This window comes from Myodes glareolus, chromosome 19 (genome assembly GCF_982192425.1).
Source record: "Myodes glareolus chromosome 19, mMyoGla1.1, whole genome shotgun sequence".
Lineage (NCBI taxonomy): Eukaryota > Metazoa > Chordata > Mammalia > Rodentia > Cricetidae > Myodes > Myodes glareolus.
Window position 1 is genome coordinate 21,731,893 of NC_142044.1, and position 25,689 is coordinate 21,757,581.

Sequence of the window (25,689 nt, forward strand, 5' to 3'; positions counted from 1 at the left end):
GGGTTCACACAGGTGCTTTGGTTTTCCTGGGGCCACCTGGTGCATCAGCTTCCCCTGGCACTTTGTTGCTTGGTGCTTATGATGATCCAGCTGCTCCGTCTCGGCTTTGTCTACTGCCGCCACGACCACTGATCTTTCTTCTGCCCCTGCCCTACTTGCGCTCTTCCGTCAACCCAACATGCAGTACAGGCAGTAGGCGTCTTTCCGTTTGCACACTGTGGTCTCAGCAGACTGCCTTTCCCTGTGGGAATTGTAAGATTCTGCCTCTTTACCAGCTTCTGAGGTGTCTCTGACTTGAATGTGAATTCTCTCACCCACCTGACTCTACACTGTCATGATTTCTTCCAGAATGTTAGTTCACTTATGGTCCAATCAGTCATGGCCCATGAATGATGTAATATGATTTGGGGGTTGTTCTAACCCTGAAAAGAGAACCCTGGGAGTCACATACCACCTCCACCTGGCCTTTCCGTCCTGTGGGTAGAGGGGTGAACGGAGGCCTCCACACAAAGTAACTTTAACTCCAAATCCAGAAGCCATCTTGGGCAGCTATAGCCTGTTAGATAGAATCCACTTTTACACAGCTTCGTTAATTGCTTTTCATTTCCCCATCTGGAACATCAGCAGCTTTAGGAGAGAAACTTAATTCTTTCTTTATTTACTAATGAGCTTAATTTTTGTATTATTGATGTTTCCCATAATTTTCAAAGTAATGAGCTTTGTTGAAAAGCCGTAAGATGGAAGAAAGGCATGTCAACGGCAAATTCCATGATCCTCTACCAGTAAGTTTATTACCGGAGGCCCATGTTTCTTCATCTGAAAAGGAAGGATAACAGTTCTGGTTACGTTGAAAACCATGGAGGCTGAATACCATCTGTGTGAGATGTCTGCTCTAGTGAGCGATCGGTGATGGGGTTCCAAGTGGTAAACTGTAAGAGTCTCCCTCCTCCACCAGAGGAAGGGTATCCTTGTTCCACCCATGTGAGCCCCGCCACCCGCCTACTCCAGGAAGAAAGAGGCAGAACCTATAGGATTCACAACACCCAAACCCCCGAAGAGGTGCGTGTTTGGCTGCTGACGCTTGACACTGAACACAACTGTTTCTAAGATGAATTCTCTGCGCGATGCCAACCGAATGAGCCCGGGATTAAAACTCGCAGACAAATTAAATACGTTGTTTGTACCAGGGTCATTTTCAGGAAGCAGATAAATCGAACACGCTTTAGATAAGCCAAAGTCATTTCCTAAAATGAGGAAACCAGCTTTAATGTAAAGAATAATTGATTTCCTCTCCTTCTAGAGAAGATTGCACTGCCAGATGGTAGCTTGGATTTCAGCAATTGTATTGCTTTTCAATGGCCGTGTTGCATGAGAAAGGAACAAACCACGCCATCTCTTTTGAGATCCCTTAGCAAGCTAAGGATAGGATGAATGTGTGCGTGTGTTGTCAAGTGGTCTGTAACCGTGGTCTGTGCAGGGCTGACACTCGATTGTGTTGAGGCTCCTACTGAACGAACAGCCTGAATACATGGCTTTGTTGTTAAATCAGCAAAGGGACCACCACATTCTGGGGGTGTTTTTGGAGACTCTTATTACATCTTTTCTGATTAGATGGAATCCAAGGAGCTGATGATATTGGCTTTACCCCAATTCTCTCCATATGCATTTCAAAATGGAAGCTTTTTTTCAAATACGTGGCAAGATGGATTTGTGACTAGCAAGGCCTGGATCAGATCCTTGTAGTTTGGGTCTTCCAAGAGGAAGATGCTAGTACTGCATCAGTGTGTTGAGGAGATCAATTTGGGAAACGCTTGGGATAGACATAGTGGAAAGAATGGACAGCAAGGAGAACATTCAAACCGAGCTTCAGCTCTGACCTCTGTGACACAAAGTAAGTAGGAGGAGGAGGAGGTAACTAAGGCAGTTCTTCTAGGCGGATGGGGGAAGTAGGTGTCTTATGTCCCAAGTTGCTCCCTAGAGGAGCCCTTGCAGAAAGGAGCCTGAATGGATTCACTTTTCACTGCTGTACTCTTAAGTTAGGCTCAGCCCATTTGGGGTGTGGCCTCAGTGTAATGCAGGTACAGAGGTGGGTCCAGGCACTGCAGCCAGCTTGTCAGTCAACAGCCTCCCTGCAGCTGGGGCTCAGGCGCAGTTTCTCCCCCCCCCCCCATCATTTTCAGCTGTGCCCTTTGTTAGAGTAATTTAGTCAAGGCTTTGGCAACTAAACAGTCACTCTATCCTGCAGGGGACCTGTCTTTTCTACTTCACTTAGCTGCCATGAACACACAAGCACATGTGAAAGCTCTTTATCATACCTGATTCCTAATCCTATCCCTAACTCCCTAAGGGGGCTCTTATTATGGGTGACAGGTATATCAGCTGCTGAAATGATTCCAGTGCTCTCTCTTTATCTTCATTTTCCCAATTTCCTACAGGCATAGCATAGTGCTGAGAATCTTAGACAGGACCAGGCATCTTAGCACAGGACCAGGCATCTTAGCACAGGACCAAGTATCTTAGCACAGGACCAGGCATCTTAGAACAGGACCAGGCATCTTAGCACAGGGCCAGTCATCTTAGAACAGGACCAGGCATCTTAGCACAGGGCCAGGCATCTTAGAATAGGACCAGACATCTTAGCACAGGGCCAGGCATCTTAGCACAGGACCAGGCATCATAACACAGGGCCAGGCATCTTAGAATAGGACCAGGCATCTTAGCACAGGGCCAGGCATCTTAGCACAGGACCAGGCATCATAACACAGGACCAGGCATCTTAGCACAGGGCCAGGGTATCTTAGCACAGGACCAGGCATCATAGCACAGGACCAGGCATCTTAGCACAGGGCCAGGCATGCACCTTAGCACAGGACCAGGCATCTTAGCATAGGACCAAACATCTTAGCATAGGACCAGGCATCTTAGCACAGGGCCAGGGTATCTTAGCACCGGACCAGGCATCTTAGTACAGGGCCAAGTATCTTAGCATAGGACCAGGCATCTTAGCACAGGGCCAGGCATCTTAGCACAGGACCAGACATCTTAGCACAGGGCCAGGCATCTTAGCACAGGACCAGGCATCTTAACATAGAACCAGGCGTCTTAGCATAGAACCAGGCATCTTAGCATAGGACCAGGCATCTTAGCACAGGGCCAGGGTATCTTAGCACAGGACCAAGTATCTTAGCATAGGACCAGGCATCTTAGCATAGGACCAGGCATCTTAGCATAGGACCAGGCATCTTAGCACAGGGCCAGGGTATCTTAGCACAGGGCCAGGCATCTTAGCAAAGGGCCAGGCATGCACCTTAGCACAGGACTAGGCATCTTAGCACAGGACCAGGCATCTTAGCACAGGGCCAGGCATGCACCTTAGCACAGGACCAGGCATCTTAGCACAGGGCCAGGCATCTTAGCACAGGGCCAGGCATCTTAGCACAGGACCAGGCATTTTAACATAGGACCAGGCATCTTAGCATAGGACCAGGCATCTTAGCACAGGACCAGGCATCTTAGCACAGGACCAGGCATATTAGCACAGGGCCAGGCATCTAATAGGCACTTGGGTTTGCAGAATCATGATAACAAGCTTTGGGAGAGCTCCAAGGAAACAGGTCGTAACCAAGGCTAAATGGGGAGTAACGATGTGAACGCTGAGGAACCTTCTCTCTGGTGGGCGGCAGAGCATAGGGGAGGCACGTGTGACCTCTGTCTGTACGATCTCACATGTAGGTGGCGAGCCTTGGCGGTGGAGATGGCCTTCTCCCCCAAGTACGGAGGCCGGGGATCGTCTCAGACATTGCTCTGCAGTACATCCTCTTTAGCATTTTGGAAATGAATCTGAAGCTAATTGTATCAGCAGGTCACACATCAATGACTGCACAGCATCGTCCTACTGAAGCTCATTTCCCTGAGCGGCGTAGATGACTAATTGCCTGAGTGTTGACAGCTCTTCTTCCTGTCTGGGAAGATCCAGCCAGGGATAAAAACTGGGAAAGAGAGAGTCTAAGAGAGCTAGGTAATTCGTAGCTAGACAGCTTCTTAGAGTTGAGGTAGCCCTCTGTCTGGCTCCTGGGGTTGACAGTTTTTTTTTTTCTGCTTTGATTTGTGCATTTCTTTGCACCAGCTCAGCATTTCCCACAATGAATGTCTACGGATTGAACTAAGGAACAAACCTCATGTGTCCACTATATAGTGGATCGTGGGGACACAGAGGGGAAATAAGTCATGTTCTAAAAAGGGGCATTTTCCCTAATGGTGGAAGCATACACCATATATTAATATAATGTATGATATAAAATATATAACATATTAATAATAATTATTATTTTAACAATGAAAACTTACAAATGGACAGGGACAGTGATCATGGTTACAGACACCAGCATGATGACTGGATGCAGGCAGGACTCATCTGTCACTGTCTGGAGCTAGGCTCTCTTGAGCCTGCTGGTGCTGGGGGTAGGAGGTAGGGCCTCACACATGTTAGCTAGCACTCTTCTACAGAGCTACACCCCCAGCTCCCTTTCAAGTCCTGACCTACCTGTGATTTCCTGTTCCTGGATAAAAACACGTAGGCAGCCTTCCTCTCTGGACCTGTCCTGGGTTTCGGCGTTTGCTGATCAGAGCCCTTGGGCTTGGCAACCAACCTGAGCACAGCAGTTCCAAACAGAGATAGGGCACTGCCATAAGTACACACAGAAGGGCACTTCCTGGGACGATACCCACCCAGCGGGAGGGGCAGCTGCTACCACTCACCTCCACTGCTGAGCCTCCCTGTTCCCAAGGGGAGCGTTCTTCCAGCCAGGACGAGTGCTGGGCATCGCCTCCCCTCAGGCACACCTCCCAGCTCAGGGGGTCAGTGAGTGTGGGCTCCTTTGCCTGCTCAGGAGCCTGGAGGTCAAGGTGAGACCCACTGCTCTGTTTGTCTTCACAGAGCTCTGTTCCCTTCAGGCTGGGCTGCTGCAGGTCCTTGGGGATGCTGTCCCTGTGCCCGTCCTTAGAGACCTGGGTCAGGGAGGGTGAGGCTTCAGATGGTCAGTGTTAGGTCGCTGTGTGTCTGCTACAGGTTCCTTAACCTTTCTGAGCCGAAGTGCTCTGAACTTGGCGAGAACTGCATGGTATCTAACTCTTAGTGGGGGCTTGAAAAACCGGTGGCTCTGATTGACATTTGAGTGTAGGTCGCCGGAGAAGGGTAGACAGGATGTGTGGGGTGGGAGCTTCCTGCTTTGGTGATAGTGGGATGTTAGGTAGATACCTGAATTTGCATTTTCTTCTAAATATTTGCTTATTTATTTCTTATTTGTGTGTGTGTGTGTGTTACAAGGTTTCATTATGTAGCCTAGGTTAGCCTCAAATTTCTGATTCTCCTGCCTCAGCCTCTCAAGTGCTGGGCCTGTAGGCCTGTGCTACCACACCTAGCCTTTTGACCCCTAGCCAGATTTTGCAAGTCAGTTTCCTCATGTGAAAGAGAGGTCGAACACCTTACCGAAGGCTGTTGGGAAGCGAGTGAGGTGCTCAGAATAGCAGAGTCTATGATGACCGTCTCAACATACTTTGATCCATCAGAATAGAACGGATACATAATACGTACTGACATGTGTCTGCATCATAGCAGACTGGCTCAGTCTCAGCAGAGCGCAGAAGGAGGAGCGATCAGCCAGCAGCAAGAGGTACAGATCTGTCGCCAGTGGTCAGCGTGTAGATGGGCCACTTGGGACACAGCTGTCACCTCCTCTGAGCCTCAGTACCGTAAGAGTAACAGTGGCTGGGCTAGGAGCCTGCCTGGTGCCCTCCCCACAGAAACACACCTAATCCTCAGCACTCTGAGAGGAAGGCACCCATTGGTGCTTGATACTCATGACAAAATGAGACACAGAGAGGTTACACAGTCTGCTCCAGGTCACACAGTGAATGAGACCAACGTTAGACTATAGCCTGACTTTTACCCAGTACACTATAAAACCCTACCGGCCTTCCTCCCGCTTCTAGGACTCTATGGTTATGTCCTCAGAGGAGAATAGAGCATCATACAAACAGGACATGCAGTTCTCCTTTACATACTCAGGGACTTGGCTCCACCCTTCTCCTTGCTTAACAAATGGCTTATGCCACTGTATCAGTTGAGGTTTCAGGCAGGTGTGGGAAGCGATGTATGTGTATATGGATAGATGCACATTGGAGTTCTCCTCTATGATCTCACCCTCTTTAAGCATTGGGAACCAGGGAAGCCTTCTTCATTGTACAGTTCTGGAATTGAAAGTCACTATCAACCACAAGTCTTTTCTGAGCCTCCTGAGCTCATGGTCTGGGAGTGTGCATGGCTTTAGACCTTCCTCCTTGGTGATTTTAGAATGAGTCTGGGGAGGCCTCTCTGGGACTTGGGGACTTATTCTGTTTTAATCCTGAGCTATGGCTGAAATTCCAAGGACAGTCACTCTTGAAGAAGTGGACAGGCCTGCGAGGATCTCCTCCTGTCCACAAGGCTCAACCCACAGCTTCTGCTCAAGTCAGTAACAGGAATCTGAGCAGAATCCTCCAGAACTAGGTTGCACCGGCCGGGGAGAGGCAGTGCGGCCCTGTTTCTGGGACTCTGTGACCCTCGCAGAAGTCCCACTCAGGAGAAGCGGTCCTAAATGCCCCCCACATGCCTGCAGAGGGCCATGGGAAGGGACAGGTGAGCTTCCAGCTTTGTTTCCGTCCTGGCAGGCCACCCAGGAAAAGCTGGAGCACCGGATTTCTAGTTGGATTTTTCTTTTCTCCTTCTGAGTCCTGTCTGGGGTACGGCTGACTGGGCACTGCTTGTGAGTAATTGCGTTGAGCTGACTCTGTTCGAGGGATTTAGAGAGCCTCGTTCGACTGCACTAATTAAAGTTTGACTCCTGGATCTAATCAGCTCCTCTTGGCCACAGAAGTGATTGGACAGCCCAGGTTTGCAAAGGAGATGAGGTCGTTGGTGAAACACCTTGACGGTTGCTTTTTAACACTGAATTTAAACAGCACTGTGCTTTGAAAGAGTGGGAACTTCTTTTTGCTTTTCTCAGGAGATAGAAAAAGGTAACTAGATACTAATTTTTAGCCCTTGGAGCATTTTATGTACGGCACAAGATCCCAAAGCAAGGCTCTGTTGAAGGAAAATGCCGATTTTTGGGTGGGTGGGATGGGGTTATATGGAGCAGAGCTGGCCTGAGCTCAGAGAAAAATCCCACGGCAGCCATGTCTGGCAGAAGAACACAGGTGTGTGGATTCCTAGACCCGAGGTCCCTATGCAAATGCACATCCTTTTTCCCAGTCAGCCTCTGGGACCCGTGTACCCCAGACATGAGAAAGTAGGATTTTGGCCATGACAAAATGACCTCTCCCACTTAGCCTCATGTGTAGCCAAGTACTCCAAACAAACAAACACACAACCTCATAGGCTCTTCCTGAGTGACAGACTGTACAGGAGAAAAATTGTCAGCCGATAGAAGACATTCGAGCATGGGAAAGAGAATGAGAAAGAAGAATACATTAGTGAAGGAGGTGAGTGGAGGAAGTGAATGGAGGCCGATGACAGCCAGAACTGACGACCCATTTAACAGGGCACTGATGGCTTGCCAGGTCCCAGAGTGGATCGTTTACTTTCTCTCCCCAGTTTCAGTCCCACACCACCTTTAACTCCTTAGGGACTCATATAACACACTTTAAAATCGGGACAAAGAAGTTCTGAATTTTTTTTTTTTTTTTTTTTTGGTAAAGCTTTTCTATCCGCATGTTCTATCCACCTCCGACTGTCCCTCATCCAACATTCCAGGACCCTGAGTACATACCAAATACTGTGATTGCTATCTTGGGTTCAGACAGAAGCCAGGCATGGCTACTGCCGTCAAATGCTCAGCATAGGATGAAAGTGAGGGTTGCCTTTTCAAAGCTGTCCTGTCAGTATGACAAGTGTGTAAGGAAGGGAAGAACAAAGTGCTGATAGATGCCAGGGGCGTGAAAATATTGAATATTAAATATTAATATTAAATATCAATATTAAAAGGAATCGGAGCTCAGAGTGCAGTTTCTAATGTTGGTGCAATCAGCTCTTGTCTGGGGTATGTGAGACCACTGGTCATATCATGGGCAGACAGGAGGTAGAGAGGGAGCAGAAGCCCGAGTAGAGTTACAAATCCTGAAGTTCCCCTGTTCCAGCTTGGTTTCTGTTGCCATGATAAACATGACCAAAAGCAGCATGGGCAGGAAAGGGTTTGTCTGATTTGTACATCTCAATCACAGCCCATCACTAAGGGAAACCAGTGTGGGAAGTGCAGGGACCACAGAGGAAAGCTGATGTCTGGCTTGCTTCCCAAGGCTTGCTTGGGTACCTTTCTTAGACATCCCAGGACCATCTGTCCAGAAATGGCACCACCCATAGTGGCGGGGCTCTCCCATATCAATGGTCAGTCTAGAAAATGCCCCATGGATACGCTCTCTGGCCGATTTGATGGAGACAGTCCTCAGTTCCCTCTTCTCAGGTGGCTCTTGCTGGTGTCAAGTGACAAAAACGAACCAGCACTTATACCCTGCACCCAACAAGTGACTACTGTCACCAGCTGGACTTCACTTCCTAAATGTTCCACAGCCTTCCAAGACAGTGCCATCAGCTAGGGATTAAGTCTTGGAACGTGTGACCCTATGGAGAACATTTCCATTTAAGCCATAAGATCCTCTTTATTCAGGATAAAGCTTCATGACCGCCACTTGTTACAGATCTGTTATAAGTTGCTACATTAGTGTTTTTGACAGTATTCTAGGGTTGTGGCCATACCCTGATGCCTACCCAACACACAACAGGTCAAATTCTATGGAAAACTAGACCTAGACATCAAATAGGTATCAAAATATAGTCTCTGGTACAGGTTAGCTGGGTTGAGAAAGATTCGCTTTAAGTACAGTTTAGACTGGGATCCAGATTAGTTTTCAAATGCTTTCTTCTGAACCAGATAGGGTTGCTTATGTTGCTATAGGAAAGGGGAGGTCCAGCTGCCTTGGCGGCTTACTACCACTTAACATTAGGACAGGGTGTAGATCTTCATGGATGGGCAGACGACCGCCTCTTCCAAAGGAATGATCCCAAGAAAGGAATGTGAGCCAACCGCCACATTCTTCATTCTACAGAAAGTAACTGAGGAATATACTGGAGGCAAAAGGCTTAGGGCGTAAAGAAATGCAGAGAGCTGAAGTAGACAGAAGTTTGACGGTAGCTGTGCTGAGACAAAGGGAGAAAACTGTTGTTTCTAATGTCGAGAAGCTACCTGTAGTGTAGCTTGGCTGAAACCTGATTGGTTCCTTGGCATTTAGGAGAGTGGAAACCATAGCTTTGAGAAACTTGTAAAGATGCAGGATAGGAAAAATGTACCATTTCTCAGGGGCCCAGGCAAGGGAAGGCTTTGGGGTGGAAAGAACAAAGCTCTAACCACACAGTTAGTATCTGTTTCTCTAGCTTCCTTGTATTCTAGCCAGCTCAGTCCTGTGTGACATGCTGATGCCTATGTGGGAGGAAGATGGTCATTAAAGGAGGAGCAGGGGAGGAGGGAGTCACAGACCCAGGCATTGAAAGGAGCTCTCCGCCCGAGGAAGATGGCATCCATAGGAATCTTTGCTGTTATGCAGAAGCATGAGTGGGAGGAATGCAAGCAAGAAGCCCTCCTTTTCCTGGGGCGCTCCCCCCCCCCCAATTACACCTTCCTACCACTTTACAATTGAACACTTGGGAGATACGCCTGACGAATCATGGGAGGCTGACTTCCCTGGCCTAGCTCTCTGTACCATAGCTCCTGGTTATTCCCGGTTGTTTTGGGTTCTGAGAACTCACAAGAAGGGGGGTGCTCATTAGAGACCTTAGAGGTGTGTATTAGACTCAGCTGACTTCTTATAGGTGAAGTACCCAGGCTCTTAATGACCATCAGTCAAGTTGTTACATTTGACTCTCGTTATGATGGACTTTTGGGCTGGAATGTGTAGAACAAGGGCCTTTAAGGCTATGTTAAAAGCATGTCCATTTGCCTTGATTGTGTGCGTGAGATTCCACCTCATAATAGGCCAGCATTAATTGGTTCTCTCTGGACTAAGAGTTGATATTCAATCTGTTCAGGTCATTAGCTGACCAGGGACCTTTTCTGAGCCCATAGCAGACTGGCTGTTTTCTCTTAAACCTGAGAATTATGCTCCTTCATGGCTGGACTGATCCCATGATTAAGAAGCAAGGCTAGTTAATACTGTGGTCCATTCAAAAGATGGAAGTGAATGGAAAGGGGTGGAGAACTGAGTTAGAAATGCACCCTGAGCAAGTGTGTCTATTAATGATTCTGAGTGCAATGGTTTTTCTCCTTTGGTTAAGAACATTCTTTTAAATTTTCCTAAAAGAAATAGAAAATGGAGTCAAAACCCTGCTATGCCAGCATAAGGACCCAAGTTCAATCCCAGCACCCATGCAGAAAGGTGGAGGTGGTGACGTGTGCTTATAATCCCTGGGCTCAGGAGGTCGAGATGGGACTCTGGGCTTCACTGGCCAGCGAGCCCAGTCTAATTGCAGAGCGGCAGCACCCAGTGAGACTCTGTCTCAAAAAATAAAGTGGAAAAAGTGAATAGCTGTTGAGGAATGACTCCCAAGGTTAGCCGCTGGCACACACGCGTGCGCGCGTGCGCGCACACACACACACACACACACACACAAAACACACTCATGAGTGTGTCTCTGCATCTCCACTACTGGAATTATAAGTGCGTGCCACTATCCCTGACCTTATTTTGTGTCCACTGGGACCCTGGGAACTAAATGCTTTATGCTTGTAATGCAAGAACTTTACTGACTGGGCCGTCTCTCCAGTCCTTAAAAAATATTTTAAGTGGTATGTGCTTATTGTCTATGGCATGGAGTTTAGTTTGATAGAGCATGTTTTCCCATCCTCCTCCACCTCCCCTTTACCACCCCTCACTTCTATTAGTCTCCTTTGTTCCACTAGACAGTTTAGACTCTACTTTCATGTTATAGACACATACCTGTATGCATGTATCTTTATAAAGTCTAGGACTCAGAAGAGAAAGAAAAAATGCAGTTGTCATTTTAAGGCTGGATTAATTTGTTTATGATATGATCATTTTCAGAAACTAGAACTTTTTCTAAGATTTTGGATAATCTTAGACTGCTGGAACCATTTTGATTTTTATTGTTGTTGTCTGTTTTGGTTTTGGAACAGGGTCTCACTATGTAGCTCAGGCTGACACAGAACTTGGCATCCTCCTGCCTCAGTGCTGTAATTACAGATCTGTACCATCATGCTGACACTTGTTCTTAAGACAGACCTGTTTGTTTACCAATTCATTCTCTTGATAACAAAATTCTAACAAAATACAATTACATTTAGTTTAACTTTTAAAGGTGTTGGAGATAAATTCAGTGTTTAGCTTGGGGTTTGCTTTTGTTCTTTTCCTATATTGGAGGCTGTGGTTGAGAGTTTGGAAGGTGAGATACCTGAGCAACTTGTATCCTATGGCCTCTTAGAAAGAGAGGAGGCAGCATAGACCTGCACAGGTCGTACCATTGACACAGTTAGTCCAGTGCTTGGCCATTTGATCCAAGCTGCTTCTATTCTGCACTGAAGATAGAAAAGCTGGTGCTGAAAGGAAATCCCGTGACTCAATCAAGAAACCATACAACTCTAATTTCAGGTAGTTTTCTAATTCTGGAGTCATAAAAAGATATGAATTTAGCTATCTATAGATATGGTTCTGGCTCTCTTTAAATAGTTCATCAGGAGGCTCAGTAAAGTTGTCTGCATGACGAGCCAGTTTGGGAAGCGGAGGTAACTTTGGACTGCCCTCTGAAGACGAGCCTGGTGCTTGGAGGAGTTCTGTGATCACCATCAATGAAATCATTAGAAAGTGACTGGAAAAAAACCTTAATGCCAGCCCAGCAGCTCCTCCTTGGTGCCACACTAGCTGTGCCTGGTGTTCTAAAAGCTTTGCACCGATGCTCCAAGCAGATGGGCAGAAGCTAGTCTAATCCAGGCCGTGTTTAACATTCTTCTTGTTTGGACACAGATATCGGAGTCACGGTAGCTTTCACCCTGAGGAGACCAGGTTGGTATGGGTGTGTCTGTGTGTCTCTTGACTCTTCCTGGGTTGGCCTGGGAGGTGCCATCTTAGATCCTGCACTGGAAAGTATCATCTTCTTGGAGTTCCTTGTTGGAATAATCCCCAAGCAGGAGAGGGCTGGCGTGAGGGAAGCCATGATGGAGACTTCCCACACAGGTCCTCCTGATTTGGTAGCTGGTTCCCATGTATTGACTAGATACCCCAGTTCTTCTTTAGGAGAAATGGTAACAGTGGTCCTTACTCCCTGGTATGTTGTGGGGATCCTAGGAGATCACATATGAAATGGTATTTCTGCCACATGTCTCATTATAAGTACAAAACTTAAAATTTCTATTATCTTTTCATTGATACTATAGTAATTTGTAGCAAGTCTTACACTTTACAAACAAACCTCCCCTTTTAATGTCATTTTTAATTGAGTGAGAAATGTCTTCGTGTCATTTGGGGAATTAAAAACTCATCTAAGTACCCAGCCCCTAATTCTAGAGTCAGAGTCACACAGCTTCTCCCGAAGTCTCACCTTTCAGCACTGACCCTGTTTCTCCTGCACGGCCAGTGGAGACAAGCATGCCACACTTCTTCCCTGCTTCTGGGAGACACAGGGTGGTGTAGGAGTTTCTCAGTTTTCACAGAGAAACTCTCTCGTGCCAGGAGCACGCCTGATGACTGTCACACAGCTTCAGGCAGATGTGCCGTGTGCCTATCATTATCAGACCAGTGAGGAGCCAACTGTCTGAAGTGCCTGGGGCATTCCCGAAAGGCTTCTTTAGTTATTCCCCCCCCCCAGAGATTTGAGTTGTAGATAAGAGATTCTGAACTCCCCACATGCCCTGGGTTAAGTAAAGCTTTCTACAGGTAGTTCAAGACACCAGTATTGTTTCTGTATTTTTTTTTAAAGACACAAACCCTTAGGAGACTCCAATGGACAGCAGGGTCAAGAAGGGCAAGCGCTCGTTGTTACAAAAGAGAAGAGGTACCCGAGCCAAAGGATGAGTATCCCTCTCTTCTTTTGCTCTTCAGCCATGCTCAGTGGCTTAGTCATGGGCATTTCTGGGAGAATCTAGAATGCCCAGCCATTCATGTTGTGTGTGCTGGGTCTCCTTCCAGCGCCACTGTCATTGACGGGAAGCAACTTCCCTTTTGCAGATGGAAATAACTCAGCCTTGACAAGCAGCCAGTAGACACGGGCTAAGTTTCTGGGGATGTGAGGTTCTGTCTTCATGAGCCAATCATGACATTGAACTCTTGGGGAGCATATTTTGGTTCAGGGTTTGGAAAGTACCAGATGTGGGTCCCCTGCTTGGTAGTTACCAATGAAAAAAGGCTAATTAAAGCCTTTTACTGAGAATGCTCTCTTAAAATCCAGAAAGGGGAGGTTCCCCGTGTATTTGCTCTCTGGAAGGATCCTAAGAGGACTTAGAATGATGGCACTCCCTCCCAGAGGGCACTCCACGCCACTCCCTGTCTACCAGGCCCTGCGTAAGCCCTCTGTTTACTTTGCTCCATTTTATTCCTTCCCAGTTGGGCTGGGAAGCAGGTACCCTGGTTCATCTCATTACACAAAGGAGGAACCTGGGACTCTGACTTTCCCAAGGAGGGAGGAGTCCAGTCCATGTCTGGATGCTACCGAAGTCCATTCTGGGCATCTCAGTCTCAACAGCCCCCAAATCCTCCGGGTCAGAGTTCCATTGTGATGCTTGTCCTTGATACACCGTCCTTTAAGAGCATCCTTGGCTTGTGGATCTCCAGGGAAGGGAACTCTTTCCCTCCTGACAAAGTCCATTCCATTGTTCAGCATTAGTGAGCAGGTGCCTTAGTTCCTCACCTAAGTCTGAGAGATAAATAAGTACATCAATAAAATGGACATTTGATTCTTCTGTTTGTTGGTCTTAATGCTATCTCTTAGAACAACAACAACAACAACAACAGCTATTAATAACAAAGGCTCATTGAGCAACTTTTAGTTTATGTACTTTGATAACTTTTTTCCAATTATTACCTTGTTACCCATATGGGGATCTCGAAGTTGGGAGAGCTCAGGGGCTGTCCGAGGTTGTGAAGACCCTAATGGGATGACAGACAGACAGGCTGACTATGGAGCAGGCGACCTTGACCGTGGAACTCACGACCTCATTGGTTCCACACTCAGAAGCACAGGGCAGCCCAGGGTCTAGAAAGTGTACACTTGGGGGAGAGAGAAATGGGGTTGCTTCCCTGTCCAGGGGACATTCTGCAGCCCAAAGCAACACGTGTGAAAGGAGAAGTCTTCAAAGTCCTCAGTTTTGGGGCACACGCCATGCACTATTTGAGCATGTGCTTATGGCTTGACCTCCGTGGGTACCAGAGCTCCACGACCCAAGAAGCAGTGTGAGGGCCTGGCTCTGGCCAAGTGATGACTGCCAAGAGGACTGGGAGATGCAGGTTTCTCAGTAGTCACAGTGGATCTCCAGGAGCTGTGTGGCCGGAGACACTGTTGCACCCTCTCTGGCTCCTCGTAGTAAGTTGGGCGGGAGACAATTGCTGCCATCAGCAAATGATGTTGTTCCTGAAGAGTCTGTCATAGCACCAGCCCACCCTAGTCGTGTGCACTGGTTTCTGGACAAGGAGGATAACCTGGAGGCGGATGAGGTCTTCTGATCCCCACTCTGGGTAGATGAGGGGGCTGACAAGCCAGTAGGACCTATCTCCTCTGCATGCTTTTTTTCCTCCCAGCATGGCTGATAATTTGTTTCCATGACTGTATTGATGAGTTCCTCTTCTCTGCAGGAAAGGAATGTTTGGACTGAAGCTGAAAAAGAAGAAGAAAGATAAAGCAGAAAAGGGATTGGTCCTCACCAACAAGGGTGCCCAAGGTGAGGTGTGAGGTGGGCTGCTGCTCACTACCCAAGCCAAAGGTCCTCAGGTCGGGAATTCTCCCTATGCAAGAATGTGGCTGTCTATGGCACAGGGAGCAGTAATCTGCCTGCTGACTCCCAGGTTCTCCTGTACACGGGTGTGGGCCTCAGGGAAATCATCCCGAGGCCCAACATCATCGACAAACAGGGGTGGGGTGGACACCTGCTGGACCATGGAAAGGGCCGTCTGAGAAAGTGGTAACAGGTTCAAGCTCAGTTTTTGCCTTCGGTTTTCACCGGATGACAACAGAGAGAATACAAATCACGTGTGGCAAAGGCTAGCTGCAGAACTGTCAGGTGTGTGGGTGGAAACGTAAAGCCACTGTTAAGAAATTAAGAGGGCTTTCAAGATGGCAACAGTAGTGCCTAAACCAAGTAGGACAAGGGTCCTTCTGATGCGGGCTCTGTCTGTCTGCATAAAATGCCTGTCAGGCAGCTTGCCCTGAGCACTGGGGAGCCTGCTGGGAAGCAGCTGCTTTGCAAGATCAGTCCAGGCTCCCTGACTTTCTGTGCTTTGAATGGGTCATTCCTTCTGCTAAGTGAAGACCAAGACTCCCATTGGGCAGACACTCAGCACTGATGACAGGTCTGGGGTGACCACTTAGTGACATCTACCTAGTGGCTTTGATAACACCCAGTTAAAGGCTGGCATTCTGGACCATACCTAGACCCACATGGTGCAATGGGTAGAACCCACCTTCACTCATCTTGAAGTATTTCACTGTTTTCCTCCGTAGCTGCCCTGTAGCTGAGGCCCCACCTAGCCACACTCTTTGCTCCGAGTAAAACGCAGTCTTAGAGAGAAAGCGATAGACACTCATTCATCGTGAGATATTGGTGGTTATGACTAAAAGTTACCCTTGGGTGGAAAAGGGGTACAGTATCTTTTCAGTGACTACAATGCCTAAAGCTTAATAGGAAGCCTATGATGGAGGCTCAGTCGTTAAACTTGTTACACAAGCATGGGGACCTGAGTTTGAACCTAAGAACCCACTTGGAAAAGTCACTAGGGTGGTGTACAGTCCCGATACTGGGGTGGTAGAGACAAACATATCCCCAGGGCTGACTGGTAACTCAGCCTTTCTCAGTCAGTAAGGTCAAAGCCAGTGAGAGACCTTGTCTCAAAAGTCAAGATGTTGAATTACTGAAGAAGACATCAAACTTGACTTCTGACCTCTACACACACATGCACACACACACACACACACACACACACACACACACACGCACGCACACATGCATGCATAACCTGTTCCTCCCACCCTGAGAACTTAAAAGAAATACTTGTTTATTCAATCAAATTGATATTATGGATGGAAGATTTAAACGGCTCTGGATCTTTTCCTGGTCCTTGAAATTAAGTCTTGGGGACACCAGGTTGACTAAGAAATGTTCCCTTTCCCTCAGGACCTTATGGAATTTACACATTTGACATATTTAAGAAGTGTCTGTTACTTGACATGCATCGTTCATGACCCTGAGCAGTAGGCTGTGGTCTGTGTTTCAGGACGGAGGTGTCAGGGGGTGCGTGGCTTGCCCCGAATGAGTCCCACAGTCTGTAAGCAGAATGCTGACATGGAGCCTGGGCTTCCCTGACTGGTGTGATGGCCTCTGGTTGAGAGTACTCCCTTCCTCACCAGGAGGGAGGAGATTAGAGCAGTCAATAACAGGCATGCCAGGGGAACTAGCCCTGTGACTAGTCCTTGTTTAGAGTCTTCAGCCCACAAAACAAACAGGGCATACGTCTACCAACCCCTCCTAGAAAGTAAATGGTATCCATCCTGCTGGGAGGGGCTGGCCCTGTAGGGAAGGGACAAATACGGGTATCAGAGCAGAATCTTTGGTCCTTCCTTCGTGGTTTTTCTTGGGAAGCTAGGGTTTGTGGGGTTTGTGTATGTGTGTGTGTGTGTGTGTGTGTGTGAGTGTGTGTGTATTGTGAGGAAAAAATCTCATGGATAAAGAGCAGATTGTGTCAGAATTAAGTCAGAAGGAACAGAGAATGCCCCAGGTGATTGGGCCAGGTTGTCTGGAGGAGCTGGTGGACACCAGATGAAAGAAGGCATCCACCCTGAGCCATGTGTGAACTTCAGATTGTTTACTAAGTAGGATGGGAAGCCACTGAGAGGAGTTAAGAGAAGTCACGTGCTATCCTTCGTTTTTTTTGTTTTGTGAAGATCATCCTGCACGTAGGGTGAGCGAGAGAGCAGAGTAAATCGAGCAGTGAACGAGTGAACGAGTGACTGAGGTAGAGAAGCGCAGCTGCTGACTTTTCCACCTTGAGGTCTCTGGGGTCTCTCACCCCATGGCCCAGGGGCTCGCAGTCTGTTAGATGCCTCTCTATCATCAGAGCTTGCACATTCTCTTGCTTTTTTGAAGTACCTAAGGGTGCTCACTGCACATTTGCCCCTGTGCCAGCAGTTCTACATCCATAAGACTCGGTAGTGTCTTCTGATTCAAGGTTGCTGGGCGTAGTTGTCTGGCTAAAATCAGAACCCAAAGCTGCTGAAGCTATAGAGTAGAAATTAGAGATAATTCAGTTGATGATGTATTTATAGCTGAGTCTCATCAGGCCTGGGAACAGCGACTGGGCTGTTGGAACAGGGTCGAGGTAATGCCCTGTGGAAGGCTTCGTCTCTGCCCTACAAAACGACACCCAGAAGGCTTGAAACAAATGAGCTTTGGGCATATGCTCTGTCATTCTGAGACCTTTTCCTTCATCATCTCTACTGCTTTGATTCATGGGGTGATGCCTGGATGACAAGATTATTTAAACGTCTCTCTCTCTCTCTCTCTCTCTCTCTCTCTCTCACACACACACACACACACACACACGAAGAAGGAGGGTGAGAGAGGGAGAGAAAGAGAGACATACAATTATAAATACAAAATACAATTACATCTATAAAAAAGATCCTGAGTGCTTGAAAATGTATTGGAGAGCCTTTCCTTTCTCAGTTTCATTTCACAGAAGAAAAAAAAAACAATCAGGAATTTTTCATGATTCACGTAAGCCACCCTCCTTGTGGCAGTCACAGGGCGGGCACACTGCTTTGTTTATCTTCCCAATGGCTCTCTGGTATAGCAGGCATCAGCCTCCCTTAAATATAGATAAGAAAATTATAGAACCACGAGAAAGTAAGTGGCATGTTTGTGTGCAGGGACTTTGATCATCACCTGGGGAACTGAAACAGTTTTGACATCCAGGCAATCTTCCCATGAATTAAACCAGAATCTGGGTTAGAGAGGAAGAATCTAAGGATACGACTAATCCACTCGGGTTTGCTACGGGCTTATAACTTTGTTTCCTTGGGCTTCCTAGTAAGTTGGCCTTTCTAGAGTAGGTAATTTGGTAACTGAAAACAACACACATTTATTCTTTTCACAGTTATGAAGCCTGGATGCCTGAACTCAGCATCCCTGGGTCAAAAATCTCAAGACCTTTTCTTCCTCCCTCCATCCTCTGTTCAGTCAGGGTTCCATCACTATGACAACAGGGGGATCAGGGGGATCAGGCAGGGGGATCGTCTGATAAGTGAATAACAACAACAACAACAACAAAATGATAATAAAAAGGAGGTCGGGACTGCTCCTAGCCAGAGGCAGAGACATCTGGGAGGGTCCAGAGTGAACAGGACTTTGAGAAGAGTGGGGAGGGGAGAGTCAGGAGGCTAGGAGGCCAGGAGGGTGAAGGGTAAGGAGGACCAGCATGGCCCAAGGGGCTGGATTGTATAGGGCAGAGCTGCTGGAACAGGGCAGCCCAGCCCCTGGGTTGGAGAGTTCAGGGTAGGGAGCCAGGTATGCCATTATTACCCTGTAATGGCTAGGGACTGAGGGATGCTGGGAGAACGTGGCAACCAGGTCTGCCTTGAAATGTTTAATAGGCACCTCAGTTAGCCCTTTGTTCTGGGTTTTAGACCTAACTAGGGGGGAAAAAGTGTATTTTTAACTCATGGTTTCTGCTCATGACGGCTTGGTCCTGTTATTTTGGGCCAGTATCTGGACCAAATATGATAGGGAATTCATGGTAGAGCCAAGACTGGGAAAGATGGGGGGAGACTTATGCCAGGGTTCCAATCACCACCGCATAGACATACCCCTGGTGCCCTTTCACTAGGCCCCACACTTGGTAGGTCTACCACTTCTCACTTGTGGCATAATTTGACCACCAGACTGTCAACACTTGGCCTGTGTGTGTGGGGGGGAGGGGTCGGATAAAGTTGTGCTGTTCCTCACTTTGTGACCTTGGTTAGTCTAATCTCCCTCTGTGCCCTCTGGTGAGGATAGATGTGAATGCAATTAGGACCCAGTTGCTAATCCAGCCTACTCTCCGTGGTCCCTCCCTGCTTTGTTTTCACTACAGTGGTACCATTTGCAGTGTCCAAGGATGAGGCCCCATCTTTATACAACACAAGTGTCATTCAAACCTGGCCAGCACACCCAGGAATGACACTCACCTGGGAACTTGCCTCCAGCTTCCTGACTGTCTCATTTCCTTTGGAGATTGTCTGGTCAAGGTCTTGGTTAGATTTCCTTAATTTGTAAGTTTGCTTGAACCTTCTATTTGTTCTTACATATGAACACACACACACACACACACACACACACACACACACACACACACACTTGTGTGTCTGCTTGCCTAGTTTTTCTGTCAATACACTATCAAATTCAACAACGGCCAAGGCTACGGGGCCTCCCATGGTGGTAGGCACAAAGCAGAGGCTTGCTTACCACCTCATCCTGATTTACCGAGATTCTCTTCCTTCACTTGTGTCTACAGATGGTCAGAGTGACTGCGAAGCGCCGCAGGAAGGACCGTCTCACCAGGAAGGACCAGAAGGAGATGCAATTCATGATGATGCTTCCATCACTCCTGGCCCCTCGGCTCCTCCAAAGAGGAGGTATGGTGTTTTCACAGGTGGTCAGCGTACCCCCTTTGCACCTGGGTGTGCCAGGCTCTCGGAGAATTAGAGAGGAGACACACTTACTGTCCACCAGGAGCCAAAGGTCTAAAGCAGGAAGAGAGTTCTGTGTCCACTCAGCTTCTCTCTGAGTGCCAGCCTTCAGCAGGATTCTGGTCCCACTAGCCTCTGACTTTAGGTGGACTCTAGCTACATCCCTGGGAGTTCAGGAAAGTGCACAAGAGCAGAAGGCAGGTTTGGGAGCTGACCCTTAACCTGCTCTTTAATTCACAGTGATCCTAATTACCTTGGTTTTGTGTTTCTCCCAGACGAGAAGGTGTTTCTTAAACTACCAGAGGGGAGTCAGAAGAAACTGGCTTCTGCATGTCTTACCAGTTGGCTGGGATTGTGAAGCTAAACCAAAGCAAAACCACACAAATCAGTGGCTTAATAGAAGTCTTTGTTACTGTCCTTGCGTCTGTGGGTCAGATAGGTGATTTTAGTGGCCCCACATAGTTGTCAAATTCTTATTCACATGTATGTAGTCACTTGGCAGCTTAGTGATTCTAGCTCAGGGCTGGTGGCAGGTTGATCTAGTGCCAGGACCACCGCACTCATCACAAGTTTGCTTCAGTGTTGGTCACAGCAGGACAGTGGGAGGAGCATGTCAGGTCTCTTGAGACTTAGGCTCAGAGCTGGCAGGAAAGAAGCCAGTAGCGGGGGGGGGGGGGTCACTGTTGTTTTCTGTTTGTGGCATTTGTTTATGTCATTTTCTGATGAGGGACAGTTTATCAGGCCCTTCCATTCTCTTTCGATGCAGATGAGTTACTAACTGTAATACAAATTGGTACCTCTCTGGGTGGGAGACCCTGAGCTGGTGTTTCTAAGCTCTGATGTCATGGTATATGCAGGGAAAGGTTAGCAGGAAGCAGGAGATGGGTGGACGTCATAGAACAAGCCCAGAGTGACACTGAGAAGCAGATGTGACATTTTCGTGTGTAGGCTGTCACACCTCTCTCTCGACACTGCACCTTGCCAAGTGCCAGTGCCCTCCCTGGGCCTCTGCCCAGGCTCTTCAGCTATTCCTGGGTACCTTCCATGGTGTACAGGTGGTTTACAGAAGAGAGGAGAACAGAAGGAGAAGTCAGGAGTGATGGCCTATTCTTCCTCCTTGATCAGAGCATTCCCCATGAACTTCACTTTTGCCCTCCCACCAATACTAGTTCAGACCCCACCTCTGTAATTAGGTCTTTCTTGCTCATGGAGCCCTGGGGAATTTCTTCTCTACAGCTCTTCTGTCACACACATACCCCCATGGGACATTTCACACTTCCAGTTCCATTTCACACTTACAATCCAGATCTTTCCTTATAAGCCTTGGCTCTCTTTCCCCTGGAGAGATTGCTAGCTAGATAATAGATGATGGCCTATTAGTCTTTATTTTACTCTTAACCAAGCCTAGCACAAGGTTTCAAATTATGAGTAATTGGACTGAATTTGCCATTCGATTGATGAGCATGTGAACGATATATACGTTTTCTTCACCGTCAGCCCCTGGAGGAATTATTATTTCAGATAAGGAGATTAAAGCAAATGCCTAAAATTGAGGAGAATAAATGTTCTAACTCAGACCCGTCTGATCCCAAAGTCTTGAGAATTTTTTTTCACAGCTTACAGCATCTTCTATGGGGCTGAATTACAGTCAGCAGGCATGGTGTGAGTGAAGGCAGGTGAACGATGTCACTGTTGGAAGCCAGAGGAACAAAATTCAATCAAACACACCTCAGTTCATTTCCCACCTATTGCTGCTTCTGTGGTAACAAGGATCCTTCACTGCCCATGATTAGCCAATAGCTAAGTGCCCAGGTGCTGAGCATCTATTTTCAATTACCTGAGCTCGTCCAGATAAATGGATTCCCTGGAATTGAGAAACTCAGTGAGATGGCATTTTTGATCATCCCTTTCAATTTTCCTCTTTCCCAATCCTTTCAAACGCAATCACAACACTCACAATTTTTATATCTTCTAGAAAGGATGGAGAGTTCCTGGGTCTAAAACCAGTCAGGCGAAGGGCAGATCCTTACTTTGACCCATCTTTGCCTCTGACTTTCTGAGGAATCCTCATTTCTATAAGGTTATAACACAAGCAGCATGGAAAACCTTACATATAAAAAATGCTAGCATTTACCAGTTTTCTTGCTAGGCACTAGGTTAAATGCCTGCATACATATTATTTCATTCTAGAAATTGCCTTGTGGTATAAATGATATTAATAGCCTCACTACTAGGACAGGGAAACTGAGTCATAGGAATCTTAAGTCACTTGCCTACTTATATTTATTTCCCAGGAGATGTAGAGAGAATCTGTGATAGAGTTTAATTGAAGGCACTTAGAAACTCTTGGGAAAATGTTACAGTGGCTTACACATCTGAAGTATGTTCTTACTTGAGATATTTTAATTCGCTGTAACATTGTTTATTTTTTATTTCATACTTGCATACAATATTATCAACAAATATAAAACAATATATTAAACTTTACTTTAATAGAGCAAAACTGCTGACTAAGATCCATGATGGGGAGGTCAAATCTCAAAACTATCAAGTAAGTGATTGGTTCATCTTACCCAGCACCCCCCAGTTCTCATGAGAATGAAGGGCAATGACCAGAGGCACATGGGCGCTGCTTTGTGTTCTAGATCACTGTCACCATCACGGAGGCCCGCCAGCTGGTGGGCGAGAACATCGACCCAGTTGTGACCATTGAGATTGGGGATGAGAAAAAGCAAAGCACGGTGAAGGAGGGCACCAACAGCCCATTTTATAATGAAGTAAGTCACAGAGCATCCTCTGGGCCCACATCCCTTCGCTGACATCAAAAGGTTCCTCCACCAAGTAGAAAATCGGAGCCCCTCAGTGCTTCTTCCTGGTCTCCCACCAAAATTCACATCACAATCTGAGCTCTTTCCACCCACATCCCCAAGGCACTGATAACAAGACAGTAAATGAGCTTACTACCATTCTTTATAAGCCTTGAGATTACATCCAGTGAATCTTGAATGCCGGTTAGAGAGACTACGAGAACAACACTGAAAATTTAATTACTGAATTTGAAATAAGTATACTTTGTTGGAAAGCAAAACACTTGTGTTTTTCTAAGATGCGTAGAAATTTTAAAAGAAGACTCCCCAAAGAAGGAAGTTTCTAAGTGGTCTCTTTGTAATAAAACATTATTTGGTAAAATTATGACAGAGGATACAATAATATGGGGTGGAAAACCTCATTTCCCTCTATCTTCTGGATCCTAATACCCTAGGTTTCATCCCTGGAAAGATATACTCTCACGATACTCAAGAACTTTCCAGAGAGTTCCCGAGCACACATAGGAATACAAATCAGTGCCCCAATGGCAGCACATGGTACCACTGTCCTAGGCTTTGTTCTTTTTACAATACAATGGGCTTTGGGGTATCACACAGGCCAAGCTCACTTCTGACTGGGGAATTTTCCATTACTTTCATATGCCATAATTTACTGACTGTTTGGTGTCTCATCTATGGATACTAAAACTTTGAGCCTTTGGCCAGTACTTACATTGTACTTACGTGATCTAACTGAGGACACAGGGCAAAGGCTTTTAAACTTGAATCTCACCAAATTGCCTGACAACATGAATTGCTAAAAGAGGGCTGAGGAGACATTACCACCCTAGCAGTAATCTACAAGGAAGGCAGGGACAGCGTGGATCGTAACATTAACTGAAAAACCCCCAAATCGCATGGGAGCTGCTAATTCCTTTTCTCGTCATCATTATTGTCCCCGAACCTTCCAGATGTTCCCCCGCCACTCTTCCCTCACCTCTTTGGCACAGATGTGATATTAGAGAACATGTATGCAAATTCTCTAACACTGCAGAGCCCCATTTACTTGTCAAATGTCATAATTATGCCTTCAAGTCTTGGCTCTAAATGATATTAAATTGAGCCCAAGGGTAGCAAGTAGGAAACCAAGAAAAAGAACAGAAGGCAAGCCAAGGACATTTGTCACCACTTTTCACCTTTTAAGGCAGGGGCCATCGGGGGTTGAAGGAGGAAGTGGAGTTGGCGAATATTTGCTAGCTAGCTAGAAAAGCGGGTGCAGACCTAGAAGTCTGTAAGGCATTAGAGAGCCAGCGATGAATCTGAGCCGAAGGCAACAAATATTAGCACGGATTTATCAGCCCAAAGGATTCCCTCGTAGAGCCATCCCGAGCAGAGTGAAGAATTTCACTAAAGTGACATTTTCATGTAAATTTTGAGTTACAAACATTGAAAAAAATAGCAAAATGAATACAAAGTATATGTGTATGGATATTACATATGAAAATTTTCTTTAAAGATTATACCTTTTTCTTGTTAAAGAACATATAACCTAGATTATCCTTAAATTTATTTATTTATTGTAGCATTATAGCTCAAACCCATATGCCAGACAAGAATTCTTTTATTTGTTTATTTATTTTTTAAAAGAAAACAAACTAGCTTTTTTTCATTATAACACACCAATTCAAGTTCCCACTCCCTCTCCTCCTCCTATTCCCTCCACACACCCTACAACTCCACCCCCATCCACTCCTCAGAGAGGGAAAGGCACATTGCTTTGTGGAAGGTTCAAGGCCTTCCCTACTATATCTAGGCTGAGCAAGGTATCCATCCAAGAGAATAGGTTCCCCCAAAGCCAGTACATGCAGTAGGAATAAATCCTGGTGCCATTGCCAGTGACCCATCAGTCTGCCCCAGCCATGCAACTATCAACCACATTCAGAGGGACTTGTTTGGTCCTATGCTTGTTCCTTCCCAGTCCATTTGAAGTTGGTGAGCTCCTATTAGCTCAGGTAAACTGTTTCGGTGGGTGTCCCTATCATGGTCTTGACCTCTTAGCTCGTATTTTCATTCCTCCCACTCTTCAACTGTACTTTGGGAGCTCAGTTGCAAGGCAAGAATTCTATGGTGGGGCCACACCTCAGCCCAGCGACTACCATTTTGAAGATCTCCTAGTACAGCAATGGCAGTTTATTTTTGTTTTTCTACTTTACTCCAGGAAAGAAAGGTGTTAATTGTCAATTTCTTTTCTTCTCACCGGTATGTTCATTCATAATTTATCATTCTTTTATATCTCTTTTGTATCTTTGCCTCAAAGCAAAGGGAAGAACCTAGGGCACAGAGGTGCCCCAATCCTTCCTAGCCCACCCCATCGTTCCTCTTCCATTCAACAACTTCACATAGACACCTCCCCAGTCTTCTGCACCTTTAAATTCTACAACCTCATTTGAGAGAGATGTGACTCAGCCTCTACAAAACTCCCACCCTCGTCTATAGGAGATTCTTGTTCTTTAAGAGAATCAAAGTGAGGCTCCAGAGCCAGAAAGAACTAGGATTACGAATCTGGTCATCTCCTGTTAAGCTCTTTGGCCATCCAGTCCTCCCATATACAAATTGGGTATCCATATAGATAATTCTTACATTTTAGTTGTTTATCTGTGTGCAAGCATGTGCACACATGTGTGCGTATATCATGGTATGCATATGGAGGTCAGAGGACAGCTTGCAGGATTCAGTTCTCCTCTTTCACCTTGAGGACTCTGGAGAAATGCCTTTACCCCAGAGTCATGTTGCCATCCCCAGTGTCATTCTTTAATTCTGGAATTTAATAACTTTTCCCATACTAAAAGTCTCTATAATTCATCGTTTTTCATTCCTCCCATGGTTAGTCTTGGTAATTTTACAAGAATGTTT

General features: G+C 46.6%; 1 protein-coding gene across 4 annotated transcripts in view; it reads left to right on the plus strand.

The window, feature by feature from the left end:
- Fer1l6 (fer-1 like family member 6) overlaps positions 1–25,689 on the plus strand; it is a 154,169-nt gene that overhangs the window by 14,458 nt on the left and 114,022 nt on the right. The window contains exons 2-7 of one of the 4 annotated variants that reach the window (XM_085678956.2): positions 12,067–12,105; positions 13,019–13,093; positions 14,887–14,972; positions 19,795–19,915; positions 22,466–22,520; positions 22,615–22,746. In XM_085678956.2, coding sequence (XP_085535082.2) covers positions 12,067–12,105; positions 13,019–13,093; positions 14,887–14,972; positions 19,795–19,915; positions 22,466–22,520; positions 22,615–22,746 — 508 coding nt within the window. The remainder of the gene's footprint in view (positions 1–12,066; positions 12,106–13,018; positions 13,094–14,886; positions 14,973–19,794; positions 19,916–22,465; positions 22,521–22,614; positions 22,747–25,689) is intronic. The other 3 variants (XM_085678958.2, XM_085678957.2, XM_048457343.3) reach the window with 3 other exon arrangements.